The sequence below is a fragment of the Amia ocellicauda genome, chromosome 6 (assembly GCF_036373705.1).
Source record: "Amia ocellicauda isolate fAmiCal2 chromosome 6, fAmiCal2.hap1, whole genome shotgun sequence".
Taxonomy (NCBI): domain Eukaryota; kingdom Metazoa; phylum Chordata; class Actinopteri; order Amiiformes; family Amiidae; genus Amia; species Amia ocellicauda.
Window position 1 is genome coordinate 32,498,011 of NC_089855.1, and position 26,565 is coordinate 32,524,575.

The 26,565-nt window shown below is 38.0% G+C and overlaps 2 protein-coding genes across 3 annotated transcripts in view; one reads left to right on the plus strand and one right to left on the minus strand.

Annotated features, from left to right (window-relative positions):
* Positions 1-299: 299 nt before the first annotated feature.
* rabl3 (RAB, member of RAS oncogene family-like 3) lies at positions 300-5,044 on the minus strand. Of its 2 annotated transcripts, XM_066706960.1 has the most exons (8): positions 4,944-5,044; positions 4,043-4,134; positions 3,657-3,786; positions 3,417-3,531; positions 2,620-2,770; positions 2,331-2,402; positions 1,472-1,510; positions 300-1,133 (listed from the first exon to the last, which is right to left on the minus strand). In XM_066706960.1, the coding sequence occupies exons 1-8, from the start codon at positions 4,987-4,989 to the stop codon at positions 1,080-1,082; spliced, it is 699 nt and encodes a 232-aa protein (XP_066563057.1). In that variant the 5' UTR covers positions 4,990-5,044; the 3' UTR covers positions 300-1,079. The 2 variants fall into 2 exon arrangements, with proteins under 2 accessions (XP_066563057.1, XP_066563059.1); XM_066706962.1 differs by lacking the exons at positions 300-1,133; positions 1,472-1,510 and adding an exon at positions 1,528-2,149.
* A 218-nt stretch (positions 5,045-5,262) lies between these two features.
* gtf2e1 (general transcription factor IIE, polypeptide 1, alpha) overlaps positions 5,263-26,565 on the plus strand; it is a 32,385-nt gene continuing 11,082 nt past the window's right edge. The window contains exons 1-2 of the mRNA XM_066706963.1: positions 5,263-5,345; positions 7,478-7,932. Of these exons, the coding sequence (XP_066563060.1) occupies positions 7,485-7,932 (448 nt within the window). The 5' untranslated portion in view covers positions 5,263-5,345; positions 7,478-7,484. The remainder of the gene's footprint in view (positions 5,346-7,477; positions 7,933-26,565) is intronic.

The window sequence follows — 26,565 nt, forward strand, 5'->3', positions numbered from 1 at the left end:
AACAACACACACTTGAGCGTAAATATAGTGTATTTAAGGTACCTGTCACATTTCCTGTGAAAAACCTGGATGTCACAGACAGAGCTAGTCTTATACAGTGGAGTTTTGGAGAACAGTATCTAACTACCATACCTTGAATGGCTGTGTTAAGCCTCTCACAATTAAGACAACAGCACCTAGCCACACAAATGAAAATGCATAGTAAAACCACAAAAGCGCTGGAAAAAAGAAAGAAAACAAAGCACCACATTTAACCATTATAAGGGTCTGAGGGATTATTACTCAGGCCAGCTATGAAATGTTTTGAGAGAACATTTATTGTTTAAAAATTATTCACATTTTGGATACAAAGGTACAGAAACAAAACGTTGCACATATCTGCAAGTTATGTGGTTGGCTATACATTTGGTTTAAAAAATGTTGTAATTATTTGCAGACATATATCATCTATAAATGTACTTCCTTTCATCTTTACAAATGAGACATGTTTTGGAGAACAATCCTTTGAGCATCAGAAAAGCAACAACAAATAACTGACTGACATTTGCAAGATCACTTCAAACAACTGATTAAGATGACAAACCCGAGGAGCTTGTTAAGGCCTGTACTCCCCATTTTTGTCCCTGTGCTTTACCAACACATTGATAATAACTTATTGACAGCTTTTGTCAAAGTAGATATGAGGTGTTTAGTATTGTTAGTTTGCCAGAGAAGTTAATTCAGGTACCACTCCACAAACTGGAAAGCAAATATATGAAAGAAGACAGGTAACCCTTTATCTCTTACAAATATATGCTAATTTCTTATCACACAGCACCTTAAAAAACAAAATGAAAATCAATTTCTGGTCCTTTAAGTCTTAATTCCACAGTATCAAAAGTAAAGACATTCACCCACCTTCCCTGCCACCCCTGATGGCATGACTCATTACTTATTACACTCAATTTACACACACACACAATGGAAAATTCCATTAAACTGTCACAATGGTACAGATGAAACAGCTGGATTCCACAACCACAAAACAACTTCATTGTCTCTATAGTTCCAAGCCTTGTGGGGGCAGTAAAGGGTGACAGTCAGTCATAGTGAAGGGTTTTGAAGTTTCGCTTCCTGTCTGAGAAACCACCCAGCTGTAGAAAAAGAAGCACATATTGATGTTAACACAAAGTAAGTGTGGCTTATGAATAAGGCTATGGCTTGTAACACTATTCAATTTCCAAACTAGAACCATTACAAATGTGAGATAATTTGTTAAGTTTTATGTCCACACCTTTCATGCCAGGTGAAAGATCAGGTATATGCAAATTACATTCATAAGCAGATTAGGTTCTATTCAACTCAAATTTAGACTTTTTGGAAAATAAAAATTGAATCGATTACTGCTCCCTATACTAAAATGTTTAATGCAGCTTACATATGACTTGTTAGTAGTTTACTATATTTTTTATTTAGTTAGGGAAAAACAAACCTGATTTCCATCCCTTGTGAAGTATCTTTTTTCAATTACCTACAAAAATAGAAGAGTTGAATCATATCCTTCATGCTGAACACAAATGTACACATTATGTAGGCTATTTGGTAAAGTTCAAAACATTTCACAGGGCAAACTTTCTTATTGTGCCATTTAATGAGTTAATCATGTTCACTTCAGGTTTAACCTGTGGAAAAGTGGGCGTAACAACGGTTCATTACTGACTCTAATGACTGCAAAGTGCAACCCTAGATTCCCCCAATAACTGTGAAATGTAGTGTTTGAATACACAAACTAATGGTTTCTCAGGGCTGTGGTGCAGGGATTTGTATAATTTTGACAGTCAATGCATCTGGCTACACTGTGATCTCCAACTGTGGTCCAGGGGAGCACCAATCTGTCAGAGTCTGTGTGTCTTCAGTCAGTGGCTAAATATCATGTTTATCTTGACTCTTTAAGCCAATAATTGGATCATTCATGTTGTGGTATTGGTTGGAATGAAAACCAAAAGACCCTATAGATCTCACCAAAACCAGGGTTGGGTATCAATGCTCTGAAATCAGGTAAGGATCAATGCTAGCGTCTCTACTGGTGAATCTGGGTTCTCCCTTGATGACACTTTACTCTACTTCGTGTTGGATGACAGCTGTGGAGAAGACTCAGCAATGGTGTGGACTATGGAAAGCATTGAAAAGGTGGTGTAAGGGCTTCAGAGCAAAGACATATTCAGAGTGCTTGCTAAAGATAGCGATTGCCACCCATCCACTCCAACACAGGACTTTGTGGGAGATCCAGGGTGCCCTAATCTCATTAAGGATAATATAGAATCAAATAACTGTAATATGAAGATACTTACCTTATCAAAAAACCTGCTCAACTTGACAGCATTTGATGAACCTGCAGCTAAATACCTGGGATTAGTACAATCCTGTCAAAGACATGGAAAGAAAATACATATGAGAGTTTATCTGACAGATCATTTTAAAGTAAGAACTTCTTGAAACCAATGCATGCATTATTGTATTACAAAACCTTGTAAGGGGCATATGACAGCAACAACAAATGTTTAATCTTGTGAGAGGAATGCAGTGATTCAAAGTGTACAAGAAAAAGAGCTCAAACAGAAGGGGCAATTAAGTACAAACCAGATTTATTTCTTCTGCGTTAAAATCCTCTGCAAGGAAAGCAGTCCTTGTTAACACCTCATTGCGCTTGTTCTCTGGGATCTGGTCAAACTTGGTCCCAATCACCAGCAGTGGAACCTGATTTTCTGCAAACTGCTCCCGGTCATAGTCACTTGAAGTTTAAAAAAAAAGAATACCAATTAGGTAATCTTTTTAAAATTATTTTTTTCTTTGGACTTTTTCCATAACATTCTTAAACCAATGCTTCAGATATTGTAACACAAACACATTTAGTTGTGTTGCCCTACTGCTCAACTGGAATGAGTTGTGCAAAAAGTATGAATGTTATTTACAGTGAATTTGATTTTCCAGGAACTGTAATGAGTTTGTTTTTATCTACCTTAATTTTGATAGAATTAAATCAGGTGCAGTTTCTTAATCTTAAAACACACATAGTAAACATAGTGTTATTAGGACTAAGCTATTCATGCAACAGCTTTAGAACATTTTTTTTTCATCTACAGAATATGAAAATTTTATTAATGCACACACACTGTAAAACCAATCTTAATTAATCTATGCTGACATTAGTATATATCAAATGAGGAATGCAGATAGTTTAGCAATGGCTGATCACAGCTTTAAAGGCAGGTTCAGCGGCAAATATAGACTTCTACCAGAAAGAACCCTATGATTGAATCAGGAGTGAGGACACATGACATTTTACTGTGGAACAAAATGTGGCCATGATATCTGTAACATCTGAGCTATTCAATCTTTGTGCTCTAATTACTTCAATTTGCAATAGAAAAACATACCCGTTTGTGACTATAACCCCTGTTGGAGACAGATCTTTATTCAAGGCTTCTATCGACCAGCGACACAAATTCTGTGAGGACTTCTTGTTTGTCAAATCGTGGACTAGAATGATGCCTACAAATAAAGAAACATTGAATACCAATTCAAAAGTCAGTGCTGATACAACCAGTGCATATCAGAAGCCCCCCCCCCCCCCACACCACACAATAATTAATATATTGCTTTCCTGTTATACATACCATTGACAAAGTTGTAAAACACAGCCCTGGTGCTTTTTACACTGCTTGCACTGCCTATTGATCCTCCTACATCCCACAACTCAGTGTAGTATGTCTTCTCATCTGGAGTTCCCTCTTTATAGTCATGGACCTGTGAAACACAGCTACTGTGATTGTTCTTAGACAACACCATATACTTATCCTGGTATGTCAGGGATAAATCCTCACTTATATATATATATACGAGAGTGATGATGACTGAATCTGGACAAACTCTTACATTCAAATAAGATTTTCAGGTCTTATGACTTACCAAAAGAGAAAAAACCATTTAAAGAGCACTAGAAAGTCATAGAGAGCAGCAATAGGCCTATGCTAAGGACTTGTTCATTGTTGGAGAATCTTACCCGCACATCCACTGAACACCCCACTGTCCAAGAAGGGTTACCCAGTGCTTGATTGTGGCACAACAAGTGAACCAGTGATGATTTGCCAACACCTACACAAATTTAAAAGCATTATTTGTGTGTGATAGTATTAAGTCACAATGTAACGTTTTAAAACGAGTAATATATATATATATATATATATATATATATATATATATATATATTTTTTTTTTTCCAAAACATATTTTACAACTGTGGAAACACAATTAGAATGCTATTCTCAGTTGAACATGTGTAAATAACAACCAAAGCAAGATTTAGATATCACAGCTATCACAGCTACCTATACACGGTGTTTTCTTGAAAATAACGAAATTGGTTTAGGGAGTTGTCAATAGCAGTTCAACGTTTCTTTCTACACAATAGACAACGTACATTTGTATTTACTGATACATCAGATCGGGTATGTATTGGTTTCATAGTTGGTGTGTTTGATTCGATAGCCACACAATTTGCTAAAAGCTTTTGCATTTTTGAATTGACATACACAGCACATTGAGTTCGGCAGAGAAATAATAATTAACATTGTTGCTTAAATTATACTAGTTTTGTTTCAGTGATGTGACGCGCTATGTACATGACATGCGATATCGCAGAAAAAGGGAAAATGGCAGAATAAAATCGTATGAACTGAGAGTGACAGGAACACATACATTGTTATAATAAATAGTGGAAATTGATCTGCCTGAGCTTTTTCTGTTTCCAACCAGGGGATAAACACATTCTGAGACCAAAGCTTCTTACATTTTACGTAAAATAATAGACACTTTATTGCTAACACGAAGTAATATACAAACTATGCCCTAGTTTCACAACCGCCACTAAACCTGTTAAAAACTGTTATAATTGATCTACTAACCCGAATCTCCCAAAACTAACACCTTCACTCTGTCAAGAGAGGCCATTTTTAGTTACTTTTGAACCCGGAAGTACATCAAGTCATACCCAGCAGGAGGCGGCGCATGTTCTAATTGGTCAAACGTGACATAGCGCGTCAGGATCGTCTTCTTTTATTGGTTAGTCTCTGTTTCCGTCTCGAAATGCACTTTTATTAATCCGAGAGCCAGCGTATACCACTTCTCCCATTGGTTAGTCTCTACGTCAGTTTATCTCTTTAGCGCCTGCATTGGTTACAACATTGGCCTATCACAAGTGGGGTAGATAATGTCGTGTTGTGATGACGACAACAACCACAAATCACACGCTGGATATAAAGTGTGCGTCCGCTCAAGTAGTGTTGGATAAAGTAATATATATTCAGGCGAGTATCTGGTTTTACATTTTGTGCTGTTCCCAGATCACACAATGGAATATACATCCGATTGAAACATAATTAAAGAAAGAAAGAAAGAAAGAAAATAAGCAAACAAACGATGCAGATGTGTGTTATGAGTGCTGTATTTGGATCTGTTAGCTATCCTTTCTGGCGATTTAGCATTTCAGAAGAGTGATTTAATTTAAGTATATAAATACAACATTGCACGATTCTTAATTGAAGTCTGTTTGCTCTACACGAAACATTATGGCTAAAAGCTTTAGAAAAAAGTAATAGAAAACATGCCATTGGTTTTTGTAAAGCGAACATTTTAATTTGTGTCGGAGATCAGTAGCCTATGTTTGAAAAATAAATAAATGAACAATGCCAAAGCTGAATATAACCAATACATAGTTTTTGTTTGTGTGTTTGTTTTTATAGTTGTTGTATTGTGTTGTATGCATCAGCTTGTTCATTGACTTCAGCTTTGTTTTTTGGCCTGTCAGGGACTGTCCAAAGCTAATCTTATTATTAATTTACAATGCACTTTATTTCTAAACAAAATCATTGATACGTTTTACTTTCTCTGTGTCCTGTCTACGATTGTGAGTTTTTATTCAGTTTTGTTGGTTTGGATAACGGTATGTTTTGCCTGGTTGAGACAACCCTGAAAACTCTTGATACATAGATATTTCCTTACAGCTAATTACAGCTTTTTGGTTTTTCAACAGTCCTTAAAGTAAAGAAAAGGCATAAAGTGAATCAAAATGATACAATATACACATTTTAGTAAAAACAGAGATTTTATTGCTATATCTTATATTTGTATGTGCCTAGCAATGCATGATTTTACAGCACCCAGTAAAACGTCCTTTTCTTATTCATGCTGTATCTTGTATTGTATTTTACATTCAAAGTCACTGATATAAAGGAATGAGACAAACTGTTCACTAAACTAAACTCTTAGAGACACATCAGTTATAATTTTCATCCCCCACCCCACCCACAACTCTAGTATTTGTCATGTTAATAATGATAATATTAAGAACATGACAGTAAAGTAATAATTATAAGTTAGGTCTCGTGGCTGTGGGACAAGTTTATGGCCATTTCTTTCCCTGTGTTCGCAAGAATAGTTCAACACAGCATCTGACTGTGTCCTAGAAGGGCTTATTTTGAGTATTGAGTGAAAATGTTGGTCTTGTTTCTGTGTGTTTGGGGGTTATCAGCAAATGACAACAGAAATTCTATTAAAACTGCAGTTAAAATGATTAAATGGAAAGCAACATGACTACATTCAAATACACGTTTGATAAATACAAATTACATTATGACATAGAATAGCCTTCATCTTGTTCATGTTGTTGAAAAACAAAATGATACCTTGAAATCCATTTTATTTCATTCTTTCGTAATTTCAGATTTCCTTTTTGGGGATTTTCCGTTTTTTAAATGCAATTAATATAAAATTATGTTAGACTAATATAGTGATCAAAAACTCATATTATCAAGTAATATAAGACGTGTAGTAGGGCTCTTCAACAGTGTGGCCTTCCATTTGTTAAGTCTAAGGCTCTGTCTTTGAGCCCTAAACCCTACTTTGGGACTCATTCGGTTAGGGTGCACTGTACCTGTTCTGAGGTCGCTCAGTAAAATAATGACAGGGAAAAACAAAACAGTCTTGTCATGTTAAGTTTACCACAGTTTTATATTTTATAAGATAAAAAAAAAACATACCAGATTGTATGAAATGAATTTAATACAAATTGAATTTGTTATATTTAAATTACATTAAATTAAATTAATTGTGTGATTTTGTCCTGATTTGGAAAAACAGTCAAAGTCTTATGGATATGGCTATGGAGGGCAGGAACAGGATTGAAAAACCTACCAATCACAAGACTAAAAAAAAAACAAAAAACTTGGCTTTGTGGCTTGACAGAGGCATATTTATTCCATTATTATTTCATATTTATTAATGAAATAATAATTATAATAATAATAAAAAAGCACCATGAAGTACTGGGTTGTAAATTTCTGTCTAAGTTTTGATTCAGTCTGGCCTTCAGAGTGTGGTTTCATGATTAAAGGCAAGATGGGTTCAGGCTTTAATTGATTGATTCCCCCCACCCTCCCAGGAGTGACATGACGGAGCCTGACATCCTGACGGAAGTGCCGGCCTCCTTGAAACGGCTGGCCAAGCAGGTGGTGCGGGGCTTTTACGGGGTGGAGCACGCCCTGGCCCTTGACATCCTCATCCGCAACCCCTGCGTGAAGGAGGAGGACATGCTGGAGCTGCTGAAGTTCGACCGCAAGCAGCTGCGCTCCGTCCTGAACACTCTGAAGGGCGACAAGTTCATCAAGTGCCGTATGCGTGTGGAGACGGCTCCCGACGGCAAGACCACCCGCCACAACTACTACTTCATCAACTACCGGCTCCTGGTCAACGTGGTCAAGTACAAGCTGGACCACATGCGGCGGCGTATCGAGACGGACGAGAGGGACTCCACCAACCGCGCCTCTTTTAAGTGCCCCTGCTGCTCCAGCACCTTCACCGACCTGGAGGCCAACCAGCTCTTTGACCCCATGACTGGTAAGGCCACAGAGACGGAGAAAGTAAAACAACGGGTAGTCTGACGTCTTGGGTAGTTACTTCTCTCCCTTGCTTACAGTAAAGCGTAGGTTATTGATGACTTCCCAGCAGCCTACTTGGTTTTAGGCCTTCTTCATATCCTTCCAATGGGAAATGTATTGTGGCGACACAAAAAACGGTTATTCGCCCGTTCCAATTGGTGGTTTCGGTGAGGGCTTAAGGACGCCAATTAAAAATCGATTGACGCTTAAAATTCACGAACAGCTGCAAAAGATTGTATTGATGAATCCATGTGGATGAACTCGGGGAATCGGATTTACTTGGCAAGAGATGGGAGGAATTCTTGATCTGAGTAACAACCTTTGTGGTTTCGTAAGGTTAACCGACTGTTAATTGTTTTGGGTTAAATAAACATATCTGTGGGGCCTACCTAGTGAGTGTAATTCAGGTTTATACTCTACCTATACTGTTACATAGCGCTCAAGTTTTCAAAACGTCAATGTGTGATTTTCATATTACAGACGTTCGCTGGCAGAAACCGCTCTCGCCAGCTAAAGTAGGTGTGCGTGCATCTGTGCATGCGTGCCTTCGTGCTTGCATATGTTGTTGAGTGGGTGGGGGGGGTTGGGGAGCTAAAGGTAGTATTAGGGCCAAATGCGTGAGATGGCTGGGGAGGGGGTCGATATGTGTGAGAGGTATACTGTTATGGAGTAAATAAGCCCTTTTATGGTTATTATTAAGGAGAGGACTGGACTAGAAATGCTATAGGACCTACTTTTGGAATTCCTGTCCTTCCTCACCAGGTGAATCAGTTTCCCTCATTTCTACCCACGTCTCTGATTACTCAACATAAACTCTCTCAGTGCTTCAGTTTCAAGTGTTAATTTCTTCAGTCAGTTTCTTTCCCTGTAAACACCATTAATATAGTCCAGTAGTGCGCCACCTACTCTAAAATGCTGTTGCTGCTGAATGAAATGTTTCATTTTGGCTATATTATTGGCTATATTATTATTTCAGGGTTTCCTGCAGCTATATTCGGGCCAATAATATTAAAACTCAAATGCCCTTGCTCTCACATCAACTGTAATTTTCTTTTATTCATTCAATTCACTTAAGGCAACTTAATAGAAGCATAACATGATATAATTAGTATACAATACTGTATAACATAACACAAATGTGGCTTCATATATTCCATGTGTTATTCTACAAAAGTAAAACTATTCTCTCAGTTCTATTTCTCAGCTCAGATAGGAACACAGCATTTTGCAAAAGTAATGTAGGTTATGTAACCAAATTATGGGTTATTTCATGCTTTATTTATCCTAGATCCAGTAGCAGTCGTCTTGTGGTGAATATAGTTATTCCATGCAGGTATGATCATGCTTTTGTGGTTTTGCTTTCAGCTCTTATTTTTATTTCTGTGAATTGGCTAACTCATGTAAATTAACTGTGAAGTACACTAGGGGACACCAGAATGACGAAAACAATTGTCTTGACGGTAAGAGAGTCAATAATGTGATATACACCGATCAGCCATAACATTATGACCACCTGTCTAATATTGTGTAGGTCCCCCTTTTGCCGCCAAAACAGCCCTGACCCGTCAAGGCATGGACTCCACTAGACCTCTGAAGGTGTGCTGTGGTATCTGGCACCAAGACGTTAGCAGCAGATCCTTTAAGTCCTGTAAGTTGCGAGGTGGGGCCTCCATGGATTGGACTTGTTTGTCCAGCACATCCCACAGATGCTCGATTGGATTGAGATCTGGGGAATTTGGAGGCCAAGTCAACACCTTGAACTCGTGATTCATCAGACCAGGCCACCTTCTTCCATTGCTCCGTGGTCCAGTTCTGATGCTCACGTGCCCATTGTAGGCCCTTTCGGTAGTGGACAGGGGTCAGCATGGGCATCCTGACTGGTCTGTGGCTACGCAGCCCCATACGCAACAAACTGCGATGCACTGTGTGTTCTGACACCTTTCTATCAGAACCAGCATTAACTTTTTCAGCAATTTGAGCTACAGTAGCTCGTCTGTTGGATCGGACTACACGGACCAGCCTTCGCTCCCCACGTGCATCAATGAGCCTTTGCCGCTTTTCCTTCCTTGGACCACTTTTGATAGGTACTGACCACTGCAGACCGGGAACACCCCACAAGAGCTGCAGTTTTGGAGATGCTCTGACCCAGTCGTCTAGCCATCACAATTTGGCCCTTGTCAAAATCGCTCAGATCCTTACACTTGCCCATTTTTCCTGCTTCTAACACATCAACTTTGACTTCAACTAATGAGAATATCAGTGTTATTCACTTCACCTGTCAGTGTTCAAAATGTTGTGGATGATCGGTGTAAGTCACATCAACTTGAAAAGTGATTTATGAGGATATGGTCTTGATTCTGTGGGTAAAATAATAATGATTAATAATGTAAATCATCAGTGTGATCATCTCAAAATTAGACCACTGCTCTTGTATGTATCTTTTTTTAATGGACTTTAATATGATAGTTTTTTTTTTTTTTATAGAATTGACAACCCTAATATTAGGTTATTTTCAAAGTAAATTTTTCAGAACATTACTTACTTTCAATATACAAACTGTTAAAGTTTATAGATCCATTAAAAACAAAAACAAATCGGTTAATGAGATTTGCTCTCCGTAAATCTTTCTTGATGGCATTCAGGTGGCCTTTTTAAGTATGCTAACATGTACATTGCAGTTGCTGCCCTTTTAAAGGAGTTATTAATAAATGCTTGATTTTTCATGATATCGCTGATAGTTAATTAAGGTCTAGACACAGTTTCACATCACCGATTTAAAAGACAGGTTGGGAGAGTAGAATGCATTATGGAAAAGTACCCAACCCACACAGTAGCTGTACGTTAGGCTAATTTGAGCATCTAGCCATTGAACTGTGAAATATTCTATTGTATTGTCCTATCACTGTGGGCCACTAGGTGGTAGCAGGGAACTACAGAAAGGTAGTTGTGAGGATGAAGGAGAATTGAAAAGAACAGTGCTATGATTGGTTAAATTGTCTTAAGCAATCATTTTAAGCATCGTCACCTTTCCTGATGGGCCCCAATGAAATATACTTTACAGGTCATCTGACAGTAGGTCACAGTAAAAGTGCAACATAATAAAAAAATAATATATTATGCGTGAGGCTGACAACCGAAACAAACCAGTTCCAATTTAAATTGAATGCGAAATAAGGAAGCTAAATGTTTGTACAAGAAATTGATGGCTAGAGAAATCGGGTGACTAAGATACTACTTCCTAATGTCTGGTACTGTAGTCGATTATAGTAAGGCACTGAACATTATCTATGCCGCTTGTATCCATTTAAGATTGGAAGGCAATACGCAGACATTGGCATAATAAATTGGTTTTAGTGCTCAGTCTCCATTCTGAGGAAAAAACAACATTCTGTGTCAAATGAACAGAAAAAGCACTTATTGCCTTCTATTTATACCTTTCATCTAGGAGTTCATTTGGCTGGTTGTCGTAAATCTAAGAATGGCATTAACATTGCCCTGGTTTTGACCTGCCCACGGTGCTTCTAGCTATTGTCATATTAATTTCAGAAAACATATATTTGCACGTCTCCAAAAAATAGGGAAATTGATATTACAAGTTAGAAAATTGTGAAATTCCAGGGTTTGTCTGCAGAATAAAAGCACACAGTAACCTGCAGTGGAAATGTCTTTTCCCCCTCCCCCTGGAAATGGTAATAAAATCTGTCTTTTGTACAGGTATAGTGGTTCAGAGAGGACACTCGTAATGTTCAGTGGCAATTATGTGTCACTTTAGGAAGAACTATTAGCAGAAAGTACAGTGAGTACTTTTCCTGACTGTCTCCTGTAAAGCAAGTGAAATCGAGCAATCCCTTCCCTAGCCACCCTGGCAGTCTTGTAAATACTTACACTCTATTTTGATCATTCTGTGCAACTGCAGTACATGTACCATTTCATGGCCTTTGACACTGTAGAACAACAAACTGTCGAATACTCAGTCTGTGCCAGCCTCATGAGTCATGTAACCACAAATATTACTCAAGATTTTAATGTTAAGAGCAAAAAGCCAAATAAGAAATGAACTGAGCAAGTTGCAAGAAACGCCATTTTTACCTTGCTGTCAGAAAGGGCTATTGAGACACAGAGAGAGCTCTAGATCGGTTTCAAACATTACACTCTTTGATAAATTCAAACATGGGGAACTCTTTAAGATCTTACAAGGTCTAGACATTGAGTGGACCATAAGGGATATACTGGGAACAGACTGGGGCTATGAGGATTCAAGAGCAACTGAGCTTGTTTACTGACATCAAAAACGGATTCAGACAAGATTGTTTTCTCCCCAGACTTGTGTAGTCTGTACATTCTCAGGGAGATGGTGATTGCCAGAATTAGTATCAGAGTTGGTATCAACAACTTCCACTATGCAGATGACAGCTTGGTCATTATTGAAGAAAACCTACAGAAACCTTTGACCAGGGTGGTAGAAGAAAGAAACAAAAGGCGACTAACAATACATTGAAAAAAGACTGGATACACAGTGCAGTTAAAAAAAATAAAATAAAACCTTTCCACTTTCTGTGGAAGCACATAATTGTCAATGCTCAGGAAGGGCATGACACTTAGACACGATAATAACATCCCATCAGGTAATACTTGATAACTGACCATGAATTGGTGGTTTGTGGTTTGGTTTTATTTGCTTGATGTCTAAACTGTCAAAACATCAATTACAACTTTGTCCTAGAAACTTTGTAATGTGTTTAAATGGATCCTATCTGTGGAAAAAACAAACCAAAAAAACCTGGAAAAGAATAAAAAGGTTCTTTTTATGTATGGGATGCATTGATTCACTACTGTACCAGAGGTTTTTCCTAAGACCTTCAACATTACCAGACCCTCTATTCTACATACTTCTCTTATAACTAAACTGCTCTCTCTTACCATAGACTGGATAATATCCTTGCATCACTTTAATTATTAATGGACACCAAACGAGCACGATGGGTCAAATGGCCTCCTCTCGTTTGTAAACGATCTTATGTGCAGACGTCATTTTCCAGCTGTCACATCCGAAGGTCCATTTGTCAAAACGCTAGAACTTCTACACTTCGGTCAGAAAGAATGCTATCTGTTATTGCTTTAATAAAGACCCTTTTATAAATGTCCAATTAATATTTTTTTGCCCCCCCTCAGTACTCATAAGTGTTATATGAGTCACGTCCTCCAACAATACAGCTGCAGTGGAGCTGTCTGTCTCTGTGCTAGTTAGGCAGTAACTCAATTCTGAACCCCACAGTGCATTTTGCTCTGCCTGTGCTTGATCCCTGTTGACTCTCTGTCCACAACCTACCCTCAAGGTGAGCAGACAAAGTGGACATGCCAGGCCCCTTTGAACATTGGTCAACCGTGACATTTCTATGCAGATTATTTTCATTGTATTTTTAACTTATTCTGTGTCTGTTTTTCACCAGCAATCTCATTTCTCCCAATCTAATTCTAAATTTCAGCATTTGTCCCTAAGAGTACAATAATTATGAATAAGATTGACAGATGTAGCAAGGAGATTGCAATTGAAGTTGATAGCGGGGGTTAGAAACCCCAGTGGCAGTGTCTAAATCATGTAATTGAGGATGGTAATTACAAGCTGGGCAAAAAAATGAAAAAGGCAGGGCAAAAATCATACATCAACCAGACTACATAGGCTGCTTTATTAGTTGGCAAAGAAAATATGTTCATATTATGCAAATATATGATAAATGTCTCTATGTAATACGATCTGGGGAAATAAAGGCATTCTTGTATATGGACTAAGCTTAGATTTTGAAACTTGTCTTTTCATCTGGTGGTTGAGAGGCTGTGCATCCTAATATTTAAACAAATGTGGCCAGAATGCGTTGAGGGTAGGTGTGCATCAAATTCACGATGATCATATCAGAGCTGTCACACTCTACCTGATTTTCAATCTATAATCCTCCCTTCACATATACCATTTATTTAGGTGTTTATTTTATTTATAACCTCTACGCTTTCTCCAGTTTGATGGATTTGTATATTCTTCCTCTGCCTTCTCTTCCTCTTCCTTTTCTACTGTGAAATATAGGCCAAGGCTGATCATTGTTTTGCAGAATTCACTGATCCCACCCCGGTCGTTGGCAGACCAGGAAGTGAAGTTGCTATGTGTAAATTTGAATAGAACATGTTGCTATCAATGTCTGCCTAGGGACTATGGATGGAGACTAACCTGCTATCTGGAAAAATGGATGCATATTTTATGTCATGTTATTGATACTCTTGTTATCATTGCATGCGTCCCTGATTAATTAACTTAGATTTTGGCATTTCCTCCATCAGAGCCTCGTCTGTGGCTATGGAGGCCATTAACTTGTAAAACACTCACAGTACCCTCTTTCATGTGTTCCGAAATCACACCGAGCCATTCCAATGTGTTATGTGAATCATGTTTCTTGTTTGCAGTGATTCACTGTGTATTATTTATTTGACCTCTCAGCAATGTTTGTGTTTGTCAGGAAAGCTCACAATATTTTTTTGTAATTCCCAGTAATGCTCATTTGTGCTAAAACTTTAGAAAGAAGAACCAAACAGGAACAAAATCCTTCTCATTGTTCATGGAACTGTACTTCCTGTAATCCTCTGGGGTCTGCATTTGGGAAGTGTAGCGGAGTTGGTTAAAGGGTTCCAGTGATCAAGCCCATCTTTTGTGTCTTTACAAGGTTCATCCTGATTCCTGTTGATCAAATTATTCTTTTTTCAAACTGGTTAAAACAACCAAACAGTCGATCGTACTTGTTTTTCATCCCAGAATCTAAACACGTTTCTGGATCAGACAAGCCCAGACATGGCTTCAACTATAGGAAGGTTCATCCCAAACTCTTGCAAACTTTTTACATACAGAATTGTCTCCTGTTTTCAGGTTCTCATTTGAGCAGTTCTTATTTGAAATTATAAACTATATTGTAATTGTAAGTAGTTCTGTGATTATAAAGAATTCTGTTGATTGTGTGATATCTGAGTGTGTATGAACCCCCCCCCACTATCTTACACTATCATATTGTCAGTCTGTGTTCTCCCAAGTGAAACATGTACTAACATACTGTGAAGTATGTTAAAGAACATGTTTTTCTCCCCCCCCCTCATTTCAGCATAGTAAGGAATTCCACAGTCATTTTAATAATATGACGTTGATGCTGTCAAGTTGTTCTCTTGAATACTTAGTATTTCAATGCTGCAGTGTTGTGTGCCTGACAAATTGTAAGTCTCAACTGGCACATTCATCAAACAGCTTCTGTGAAGAAAGGCTGTTTTTTCCTCTTCCAGTTTGGTCTCTGATCCACATGTCTGCTCCATCCTCATTTCCATCCCCCCCTCACCCCTTCAATTCTGTTCATCAGAAGAGAATCATCATATGTGCCACCAGAATTTAAAATATATTCTGAAGTGGGTAATGGAAAACAAAAAACAAATACATTGAATGGAGGCCCATAAATCATTTTCTGCCAAATAATACACACTTTCCAATGGCACCGAACTGCAGAAACTGTTCTTTTCTTCACATCAATGAATCTGTTTCAGTAATGGTGTCTGCCAGATGGTTTCTGTTTTGGCTCTCACCTATGCAGCGGCCCTTTCTGTTCAGTAATCGGCTCTTGTGAATAGTTAGTGTCTGTGACAGTTCTGGAAGAAGAAGAATCGGCATTAGTAATGCATTATATGAATGCAATATAAAGATTAGAGAAAGAAAAAATAAGCGCAAACAAAGTTTTTAAGGGGAGATACATTTCTGAAGAATAAGGTATAGATTCGTAAGGGTGAGGGGAGGGATAGAGGATTTAATACAAACAGAATCAGATCTCTATCTAGTCAGTATAGGTGCATATACACACACACATTGTATAATTGTATATAATATATATTTTTTGTAATGTGTGTACATATATAGCACAGAGTCTGTTACAAAGAGTTCAGAAAGCAAACCTAAACAGCCTGAAATAATTGAACGCATGATAGACTGACTGTCATCTCTATTATTTAGTTTTAGTTCTGTTTTGCATCCTCTAAGATCAGATTCTCAAGGGACATAGTGAGGGAGTAATAAATACATTACTCCCTCACTATGTCCCTCACTATGTTCCTAAATACATGTAATACAGAAACACGAGCCTAATTCATAGTGTGTGTTTTAATTCTCAGCCGCTGCACTCAACTTTATCCATATGGAGTTGACAGTACTGACAAATTAATTTTATTGACCAAGAGCCTATACCCCCCCTGTTTTTTTCTGGAACCTATCCAAATGATCTGCTGCATCATGACATCACCCTTGCTCTGCAGCTAAGTGAGAAATGAAAACCCAGCATCCCGGTAATGGAGGGGTGGTGGTGGTGGGGGGGGGGGGTGCAGTGAAAATGGCAGTGACTAGATATCATGAAAACAACCACTGATAAACTGGCTTGGGTTTGAATAGAGGCCAGGTAGCCATTAAAGGGACTCCAGCCTCCCTGGTTGTTAGCTTGTAGCAGGGCAAGATTTCATTTCCTCAATGAGTGTGTTGGGGTGGTTTCAGAGGAAGATTAATCAGCAAATGGAATTGAACAGAGCTTAATAATGTAAACAGAGCCCTGGTGGAGGGCTTCCAAATTGATCCGGTAGATTTGGAACAAGATGCCAGTATGAGATGCTTTGCCTCATATATTTGCATGTGTTCGCGCAGTGTTTAAGAATAAACTTATGTGTTTGTGTGTGTGATGGAGCAACTTGCTCCCATCCAAGTGTTTTGGAAAACTCCACTGTTGGTTAATCTTTTGTATTCACAGCTTCAGAGTTTGGTTTTAGTGTCTTTGACTTCTTTTATATGGATCTCTGTATAGGATTGAGAAGCACCACGATTATAATACCATTTGCTTCTGTTGGGCATGTAGAGACCTGAAAAGTGGTTAACTAAATTCACTTTTGTTTTGCAAACTTAAAATACTCCCTTGTTATTCAATACCATTGTTGTTTTATGATTTCCCTCCTAGGTTTGTGAACTCAGACATAATGGATACTGTATTCGTTTCTTAACTAGACCGTTAAATGTTGTGTCAATTCCCGGGCCAAATTCATACTGCAACTATGGATTATGGAACAAATCTATAAGTAGTGCATCTTAAATGTGTGTGTTTCAGACCCACCATGTTTGCAATTAAAATGCATGCAAACCCTTACATCAATAAAATTATGAAGTTTAATTTATAATTATTATGCAATATCCTGTTTATTCATTTAATTGTCCAGCTACCACAGTCATTTAATTGAAATCCCATTATATTATAGTATTAATAATTTCGCATAGCCTTACTGTGTAGCTCATGTTTTAATTTTATTACAAATAATAATGATGAACAGCAAAGTAAGCCTTATGTGCAAAGAAAGTAAATGATGCAAATATTTAGCACACAGACATAAATCTTTTTCTCATAGCCGTTAAATGAGACATTTACATAATTCAAATGTGTTTTAGACATTTAATTATAATTATTTAGTTTGAAAGGCATTCAAATCTATGTTGTTTTCATGAAAGGAAGCTATTTTGGCATTTTCAATGTACCAAGCCCAGTTTAAACCGCAACAGATCCTCAGCAGGTATAGTGTATTGCATAAGTATTCACCCGAAAGACATTGTACATTTTGTAGTGTTACAATCTGGATCTAAATTTGTATTAATTGGGATGTCACTGTCACTGATCTTCACTATGCACTATTATTCTATTAGGCTATATATTTGTAATTAAAACAGATTCAGATTCAATTCACCCGTTTCTGGAAGGCCCCACAGTATGTCAGAGCATATCCAAACAACCACATCATGAAGACCAAGGAGCCTTCAAAAGTCAGAGAGAAAGTTCTGGAAAAGCACCAGTCAGAGTTGGGCTATAAAAAAACTATTACCCGGCTGCTCTACAAAGCTGAGCTATATGGAAGAGTGGCGCAGATAAAGCCATTGCTGAAAATCTGTCACATCAAATGCCATTTGGATTTTGCCATAAGGTATGTGGAAGACACAGCAACAATGTGGTTTAAAAACAAGAAGCTGAAGGTCCTAGAATGGCCCATTCCAAAACCAGACCTCAATCCAAATAAGAATCTGTGGCAAGACTTGAAAGGTGCTGTTAACCAATGGTGCCCATCCAGCTTGAGAGCTTGAGCAATTTTGGCAAGAAGAATGGGTAAATATTACAGGAACCAGATGTGCAAATCTGGTAGAAGCTTACCCAAAAAGACATGGTTCTACCAAGTATGCAGTGAATCCTTATGAAACTAACACATGCTTAGCTTTTGTTTCACAATATATAAAATCTATTTTGCACCTTCAAGGTGTTGTGTATGTGGTGTTAATCAAAGGGAGAGAATCCCAATTAAATCAAATTTTATTCCAGATTGCAACATAATAGAATGTGAAAAAGTGTTTGGGGGGTGAATACTTATACAATCCACTGTATAAATAATAAGCTTTGACACACTGCAGAGTTAATACAGGATGTGTGTATTCTAGTCAAAGTTGGAATGGCAATTGAAGGTGTCCTTTTTCACACAAACCTGGCAAACAGAATAATCTACATTACTCATTAACTACAGAACTGAGAGTAACTGAAAATGCAACACGAACCTCTGGCCTCAGAAATTGTTCATATTAAAATATTAATGTATTTATTTATCCTCTGTGCAGCCCAATCATAGATGAATTTGTACAGTTAGTGGTAGTTTATGGCTTTGCTTCATCCAATACCCTGCCTTTATTTTCTTAGGGATTGTAAATAATCATAAAGAAAATCTCAGCTTCTGATAACTGAATATAAACCAAAATGTTTAATGTAATTAATCACCAAAAAAAAAAGTATTGCAGAGGTTGGTTTACAGTGTACCTTATTCTCATTTTCACATTCAATTGCCTGTTTGTGCATTAAATATTATATTAGATCTCCATCGCTGTTTTGCAGTGCTCTTGTAAAATGACTCCATCCCTAATTGCTGTGATGTAAAACTGAATTGGCATTTCTGTTTAGATGCTTGATCTGAATGTTCAGTACGATATTGTGGACACTACCTGATCCAAGCAAGAGTATAACTAAAGAGGATTGAAACGAATAGCACAACTAAACGCTTTTGACTTTGTAAGGTGTTTAATTAAACCTTGTGAATTCGAGCAGCTATTTTTAAACGATCATTAAATTAAACGTACCTTTTGATTGTGACACCCCAAGCATATTATTAATTTTTGCATTCGCAAATGCTTTTGAGTTCCCCTACGTGATCTATTTATTTTAAAACAAAGTGCAACTGAAAATCATGTCAAAGGTTTAATTTGTTTAATTCTTTTCTGCAATGACATAGCTCTAAATGTAGTTTGTAGATATGCTCCTTAGACCTAGCAAATCTGTAATTTTAAATGGATAAATAGAATTGGAATGGACTCTCCCAATGTGGAAGAGATAATTGTTAATCAACTCAGGTCCTGACTTTTATATTAACACAGGAAAGATATAAGCAGCGAACATGTCTTCTGACACATGCACTGCCCAGCCACCTGCTTGTTTTCACACTGAGCATCCACAGCAAAAACAACAGTTATAGCATTGTAAGCAGGGCTAATTTAAGTCTCTGTGATAATTCTGGAGCTCACAGCTGCCTAGTATTAATCTACAGGAGTCACTTTTGTGTGGTAAACCCAGGAAACTAAGCCTCTGTTTTGAGAAAGTTAAGGCTACTCTGTAAGGATGGGGCAATAATCCTTCCCTGGAAAGTGACGCTGACTGACTGCACCAGAGTTATGCAGATGTGTAGTTTGGACAGTTTAAAAATTGGGGATATGCCTTGTTTTGCTAATATAGGGAGTCTGTTTTGAGAGGAAAGCTAAATATACAATACAGAGATTTTTGGTTATTAAACTTCAAAGGCTGTTATTAGTTCTTTTTCACCTGGATAACTATTTTGTTCTGTAACCTAATGCTGCTCATTAAAGAGAAGCAAAACATTGATGAAAGTCTTATGTAAAACACACGCTGGAGGGGGAAATGTCACGCTGAGAAGCTGGTTCCTTGACCCTGTGGTACGGAAGTGTGCAATAATTAGTGTCCTGCTGTTTCAACACTTGGTTGGGTAAATAAGCCCTGCGAGAATTGAAATCGCAGGCACACATCACTCACCCACCCACTTGCTTAATACAGTCGGGAGGAGCTTTTGAGGGGGCTGGAAAAGGCTAGCATGGTGGGAGGGAAAGTCATCAGCCAATGAATCAGGAAGAACCACTTTCTAAATGTAAACAGCCTTTTCTTTGGGTTTTGTATGAAAAGTAAAGTACCTGTATTTCTCAGCTTCTTGCATCGTTTCCGTAGACATTATCCAAACCAGCCTGAAGCAATGCTGTACATCTCTTGTCAGAGTACTAATTGGAAAATATGATTCATTAATCAATTTTGGCAAAGCTGTGACTGAAAATATGTTAAAGCAGTGTTTTTAGGTTGTATAATCAGTTGAAGGCGGGGAATAAAATGCATTTATACAGTGATTTTGGCCTTTTTGTAATAGAATGGTAAAATATGTTTTTCGCACTGTAAGTTGCACACTTAAACAGCATGTACCAAAGTCTGAGATGATTGGAGCAGTGACTTCAGAGCCATTGAGCTTGGCATGGAGTGACTTGTAGGTTAAGAGTGGGTTTGATTTTCCCAGTATACTCCAAAGAAGAAACATTACATTCTGTGTGTCTTTGTGTTTTATGTATATGGGTGCATGGTAATTTTTAATATTATTTTGTAAGGCTTTTGGGATATTGCGTGCAAATGTACCGTTGCAGAAGACAAAAATCCCATTAAGAGCCTGAAATCTGCTATGTGACATTATTAAACCCTGGTTCTGCAGAATTACATGGTCTTCTGGTTTACATTTGAGCCCGTATCAAAATGACTTAATGCAACTAATGATTTGCTTAATTAATGAACATGAAGGTTAATATGCTATTTAGCCATTGATGGATAACTAAAGTATAAGAATTCTGGGTCTCCAGGACCTGAGTTGTAGGCTAACTATGTAAGAACTAGGGACATTACGGTGTAAAACAAGCCTACAAAAAAAATATGTATTTACATGTGAAACGTGATGGGGACTAGTGTACCCTGGGATGCAGGTTGAAAGCCACATTGGAGAGGAAACTGATTGTGTGCAGGGTGATCTTGTTGTCGTTGTCCGTGAGCTGGGTTCGTAAGCCATAATCGGTTTGGGTACCTGGCCCAAGGTCAAGTACACTAAGTACACAGATGGAACTGGATCGAACACAAGAAATCCAATATACAATCGCAATAATCACAATAAGGACTGCTTCACCCTCCTACACTTCCATTTCGATGCAATTTAATGAGACAATAGGAGAGCTGCCATTTTATATACAGCAGTTCCGTATCACGTGTGTGCTTTTTCTGGAATGCTACTCAAGTTTTCTCGTGTTGTGGCTCTTACACTGACCAGGTTTCTTCATCTGGTCCATGGATACATTTTGTGACTGTCCAGTTAATTTGAATACACCCCCCCCCCCCCCAGTGTCACTGTAAGAACCGTATGGCCAAACCAATTGATCCTATTACCTGGGTTAGACAGGAGACCCAGTAATCCGTGGCTGTTTCCTGATAGATAAGAGAATTGCGAGATCTTATCCTGAAGAGCTTTGTAGTGGTGAAAGTCAGTCAGAAAAAGGGGACAGCATGTCACAAGTACAGTACATTCGCTGCCCTTTTGTAATTACTACACGGTGGTTTAGAATGTGATGTTTTATTTTTAATAAGGCTGATAAAAAAAAAATGAACAATGACTTTAACAGCTTCTAACATGAAACTACTCTTTTCAGATCAGAAAATAAATGCATCTTCAACTATCCTAGACCTTTGCCTTCTGTTTTCATTTTCCTGTACTGTTTTTTGAATCGCCATGTATTCATAAGGTTTTTGTCAAAGATGTGATTTTCTTTCCTTTTTAATCTGTCTTTTTACTCTAAGGCAACATTTAAATGCCAAGTTCAATTTGAATTATAGAGTATTAATAATTAACTCTACTTTTCTTTCTTGTCCTAGTTAATAATAGATGGTTTGATTAAATTTTGCCGAAGTGAAAGAAAATGGATTTAACTTGAATATAGTACTTTTCAAACTCGTATATGGTGATGCAGGATGTTTCTATATATCTTGGAAACCAATTATTTTATTCAATTAACTACCATACCATAGGTAGGTAACACAGAAACGTGTTTTGTATGTTTTCTTTAGATACCTTTTTTTTTTTTCCGGGGGGGGAGGAGTGACCGAGTGTTACTGAATTTATTTGTTAGAGATTCCAGTTCATTTTGGTTTAAGAGAGATTTTATTATTATTGGATGGTGTTTGTTATAGCCTACTAGGGTATGTTCGCCCAGTGTTTAAAATTAGATCCCAATCCAGAATTCTATAACAAGAGCAGTAACGGTCAAAGTAGTACATGCATTTATTTATTAATAGCCTAAATATTTTACATTCATGGCTTTTAGGCCCTGTATTCCCGGTGGGTTTTATGAGCAGGTAATGGGAATGAAATGGCACATTAACACAGGTAGCCAGATATGAGACTTTGAACCTGTAATACTTGACTTTTAGAAAGTGAACTTTGAACAAATTAACAGAACAGGGCATCGCTTTCTCCCACAATTACTGTTTTGCAGGTTCCGTTTGGCTTTTTGGAAATAGAATCTGACTTGAAGGTCATCTGTTAAGCCTCGGAGGAAACAAAAACCAAACGCTCTCATGCCCTTTCTAATCTAGTTTGCTCAGCCTCGCTTTTAACATGCAGAGGGTTTAAATGCAGCAACATTGTTGTGGAGAACCAATCTGGAATGTGTAGGGGCCGCAAAAGCCTTGTGGAGAACCAATCTGGAACCGAGTCCAGAGTTATATAATCAATCTAACTAATCAACATTTAATATTTCTACTTCATAAAATAACTAGATTCATTAAGTAATTGGCATCTTTGTGAGACACTGAGAAATGAATGCAATGGCAGTCAACGATTTTAAACCCACTCTTCAGTTCCATCTGCTGGAATCCTCAGATGCTTTCAACAATGTGTCTGTGTGTCTGTCTGTCATATAGCTCTTCAGTTTTCCGATAGTAGTACAAAAACCTATAGTATAAATATTGGACTCAACTTGAACACAACTGTACAAAGGTACCAGATGCAGTTTTTCGTCTGCTTTGTGTTCGACACTTTTATTGTCTCAAGAACTACACCCCATTTTCAGTGTTCTATTTTGCCATTGCCTTTGACATAATTTTAAAGAACAACAACATGGGTGCTCTGGTTTTTCTGCATACAGTATTAGCAGCAGGATGGAACATGATGTTTTTGGTGCTTTGGTGTTAATGACACCACAGGCAATAATTATGTGTGTTTTACTACACTTTAATTATTTGCTGGCTTTCATGTTCAGTGTTTAATGCATTTCATAAACATTTTTAATTTCCCTGATAACATTGTCACCCTTAAAGGGATAGTGAACATGCATACCAAATAAAACAGAAACACCTCATAACCTGCTGCGCTGATTGTATACTAAACAAAAGTATTAACACAGCATGTAAAGTGTTGGTCCCATGTATCATGAGCTGAGATGAAATGAAAGATCCCAGTAATTATCCATACGCACAAAAAGCTTATTTCTCGAATTGTTTTTGCACAAATTTTCTTAAATCCCTGTTAGTGAGCATTTGTCATTTGCCACAAATACATTGTTGGCCTTTGTGGCCCCACATATTGACTGTTAATTATGTGTTTGTTAGTTGCTAACACAAGTATAAGTCACATGCATAACTGAAAAAAACAAGTAAAATGTTTTTCACCTGTTGCTGTTATCTTAAGCTGTGACAATTAAGGAATAAAATCAATCTCTCTCTCTCACTATTATTTATCCATTTGTTACTCTTTTACCAGAAACGGGTCCATTCCAGGCTTGTGATGGATTGAAAACAGTGCACAGAATTAGAGAAGACATCTTGTAGGCCATTGACCTTTAATCATTGGGTTGGCCTATTATTAACCATGGTCACCTCTCAGTGCTCTAATGTAATGTTATTTTACGGGCCTGTCCTGCCACCTGTATGTGTTAGCCACTCTAGCTTTTTCTGTGAGGCAGTTATCTTTAAGATTAGGATTGTCACCTGTTAACTATGTTACAGTACCATTCCATAACTGATATTAAAAGTAACTCTTCCACATTAAGTTCAGGGGAGCTGGGTTTATCCAATGTTTCTGCCACTTTCTAGAGCCAGTTTCCGATGGCTTCACATTCGAACAGCTTCTATTCTTTAGCTATTTGAACTGTGGGCCACCCATCCATCCCACATTAAACTAAAGTGCACTCAACATCTTTAAAGCTCTTCAGATGGCAGCCCTATTTCAGATGTGATCCCACTGGTCTGTTGTTGGAATCCTGCACTCGGTTTTATCAGATCTGTGTCCGAGTATGGTACTTCCTGTCGGTTGTTTGTGCTGGTGGAGTCTAGTGATGGTTGGTGTCTTCCAAATGCACGGACGACACCTGTGTGCCATTACTAGAGCACTTTCTCTCTCCAGGCCATGGTTGCTTTGTGTTTTCAAACTGGTCCACCAATGTGCCTTCAAATGTGTGCAAACTGACACACTCGCATTTCCTGCCACGCCCATAGTGGCACGTTTTTTATTGTGTCATAATTGGGGAGATACCAAAGAGAGCAAAAAGGGGTGCCTACTATCATACTAACAGAGCCTCACCTTTCTTAATCTCATTCTGACACGGATTGATCGGCATGCTTTTGCTGTGTTCCAGTGTACTGGACACAAAGGACTGATGTCTGAAAAGGAAGTGGTCACTAATTAGAAGCTATTGTGCATTGCAGTTCCACCCTCATATTGAATCTCTCTGGTTGTTTCCACATCTTCCAGTTAATAATAGCTTTCCACAAGAAATTGATCTAGTTTTTGTTCTCTGATTATGTTGGATATCGATATGCAATTATTCACTATTGTCTTTTTATTCCCTTTTTCCCTTGTATATTGCATTGCAGTGACTTATAGCCTTATAACAACATATTAACCTGTGCTTGACAAAACCGCTGGAAAATATGTTGATGTTGCCTCAGTGCACGTAGTTTTATGTGTGTATGTATGTACAGTATTTTATTTTTACTATAATCCTTCTCTACGAAATTAATACGTTCATGAATATAATGAACAAATTACAGATAAAGATTTTGTACAGTGACATTCTAAGTTTATACAGGGTACATGCTGTCATAAATCACTTGCTCGGGTCTTTTGAAAAGCTCAACCAATTAAAACCTCTGAATTTGGAGTATGGTTGCTTGCACCCTAAGGTCAAGACATCGCAGGTTTAAATCGATATCAACTGTTGCCTGGATTCTCCACTAGGTGTCATGAAATTTGCCAAAAGCTGCTCACCTATAAGCCTATATTTGCCTATACTCACCTATATGCCTGCAGTGTGACCTTAAATGGATCTGTCAGTCCTCCCTACAGTGCCAAAGCTTTGTCTCCATCTGCATCACTGCCGTATTGTGCTGAACCATGTCAATTAGCAATGAATTGCCGGTTTGAGGTTGGGGCAGAGTTCTTGGTGGCCTGGACCTTTTGTAGTAGTGTCAGATGGATGTCTTGAGGTTTCCAGGATTGGATTGCCTGAGCCACCGTATTTAAGAGAGGGTATTTACCGGCCTTTTTACACACTGCATACTAAAAGCACAACACCAAAGTATTTTCACTTACTGTTTCCTGTGGAAACAGACCTTATAGACACTGCAAGAGAGGTGTTTGTAACGAAGATGGTATGTGATCCCATGTGGCAATTATCTTGGTTCACGTAAGTGCCGGGCAGGTGAGCTTCATTTGAAACTTGCTGTCTGCAAAGCCTTAACTGTCTTACTCCCTCTTCCTGTTACAAACCTCCCCCAGGGCTAAGTGTCCTTTTTAGATAATGTCCGAAGCTTGCTCTCAGTGTCAGTGCAGTCTTGTGCTGCAGGCTGGCATGTGTGTGTGTTTATCTGTGAGTCACTGGGCCTTGATGCTGCCAGCAGCACCCGTCTCCCACAGCACTGGGAGACGAGCGCTGATGTATAGAACTCATATTTAATCTCTCTTGGGTTTTAATGCTCTTATATTTTGTAAGTCGCCGTGGCTAAGACAATCAGACCAGCGCAGACCGACTCCAAACCCCAGTACCCCCCCCCATTTATTTATTTACTTTCTTCTTCTTTTAGGACACTCACCTCCTAACATTTTCCTTTTTGTTCCACTTGTTTCTAAACTTTGCTGTATTTTTTTTTTTTTTTTTAGTGTGTGTGTAAATTGTTTTGCTTTTCTTGTAGATTTCACGTGTATTTTTACACAGAAAGCTGAGAGATAGACTAGAACCATATTTTCCAGTGTTTTTAACTTCCCTCATTAAGTACTGTCAGTTTTAGACCAAATTCAAACAAGTTTTACACATGGTATGTATGCATAATATACAATTTACAAATATACAAGTCGATTTCTATGTGGAAAAGTT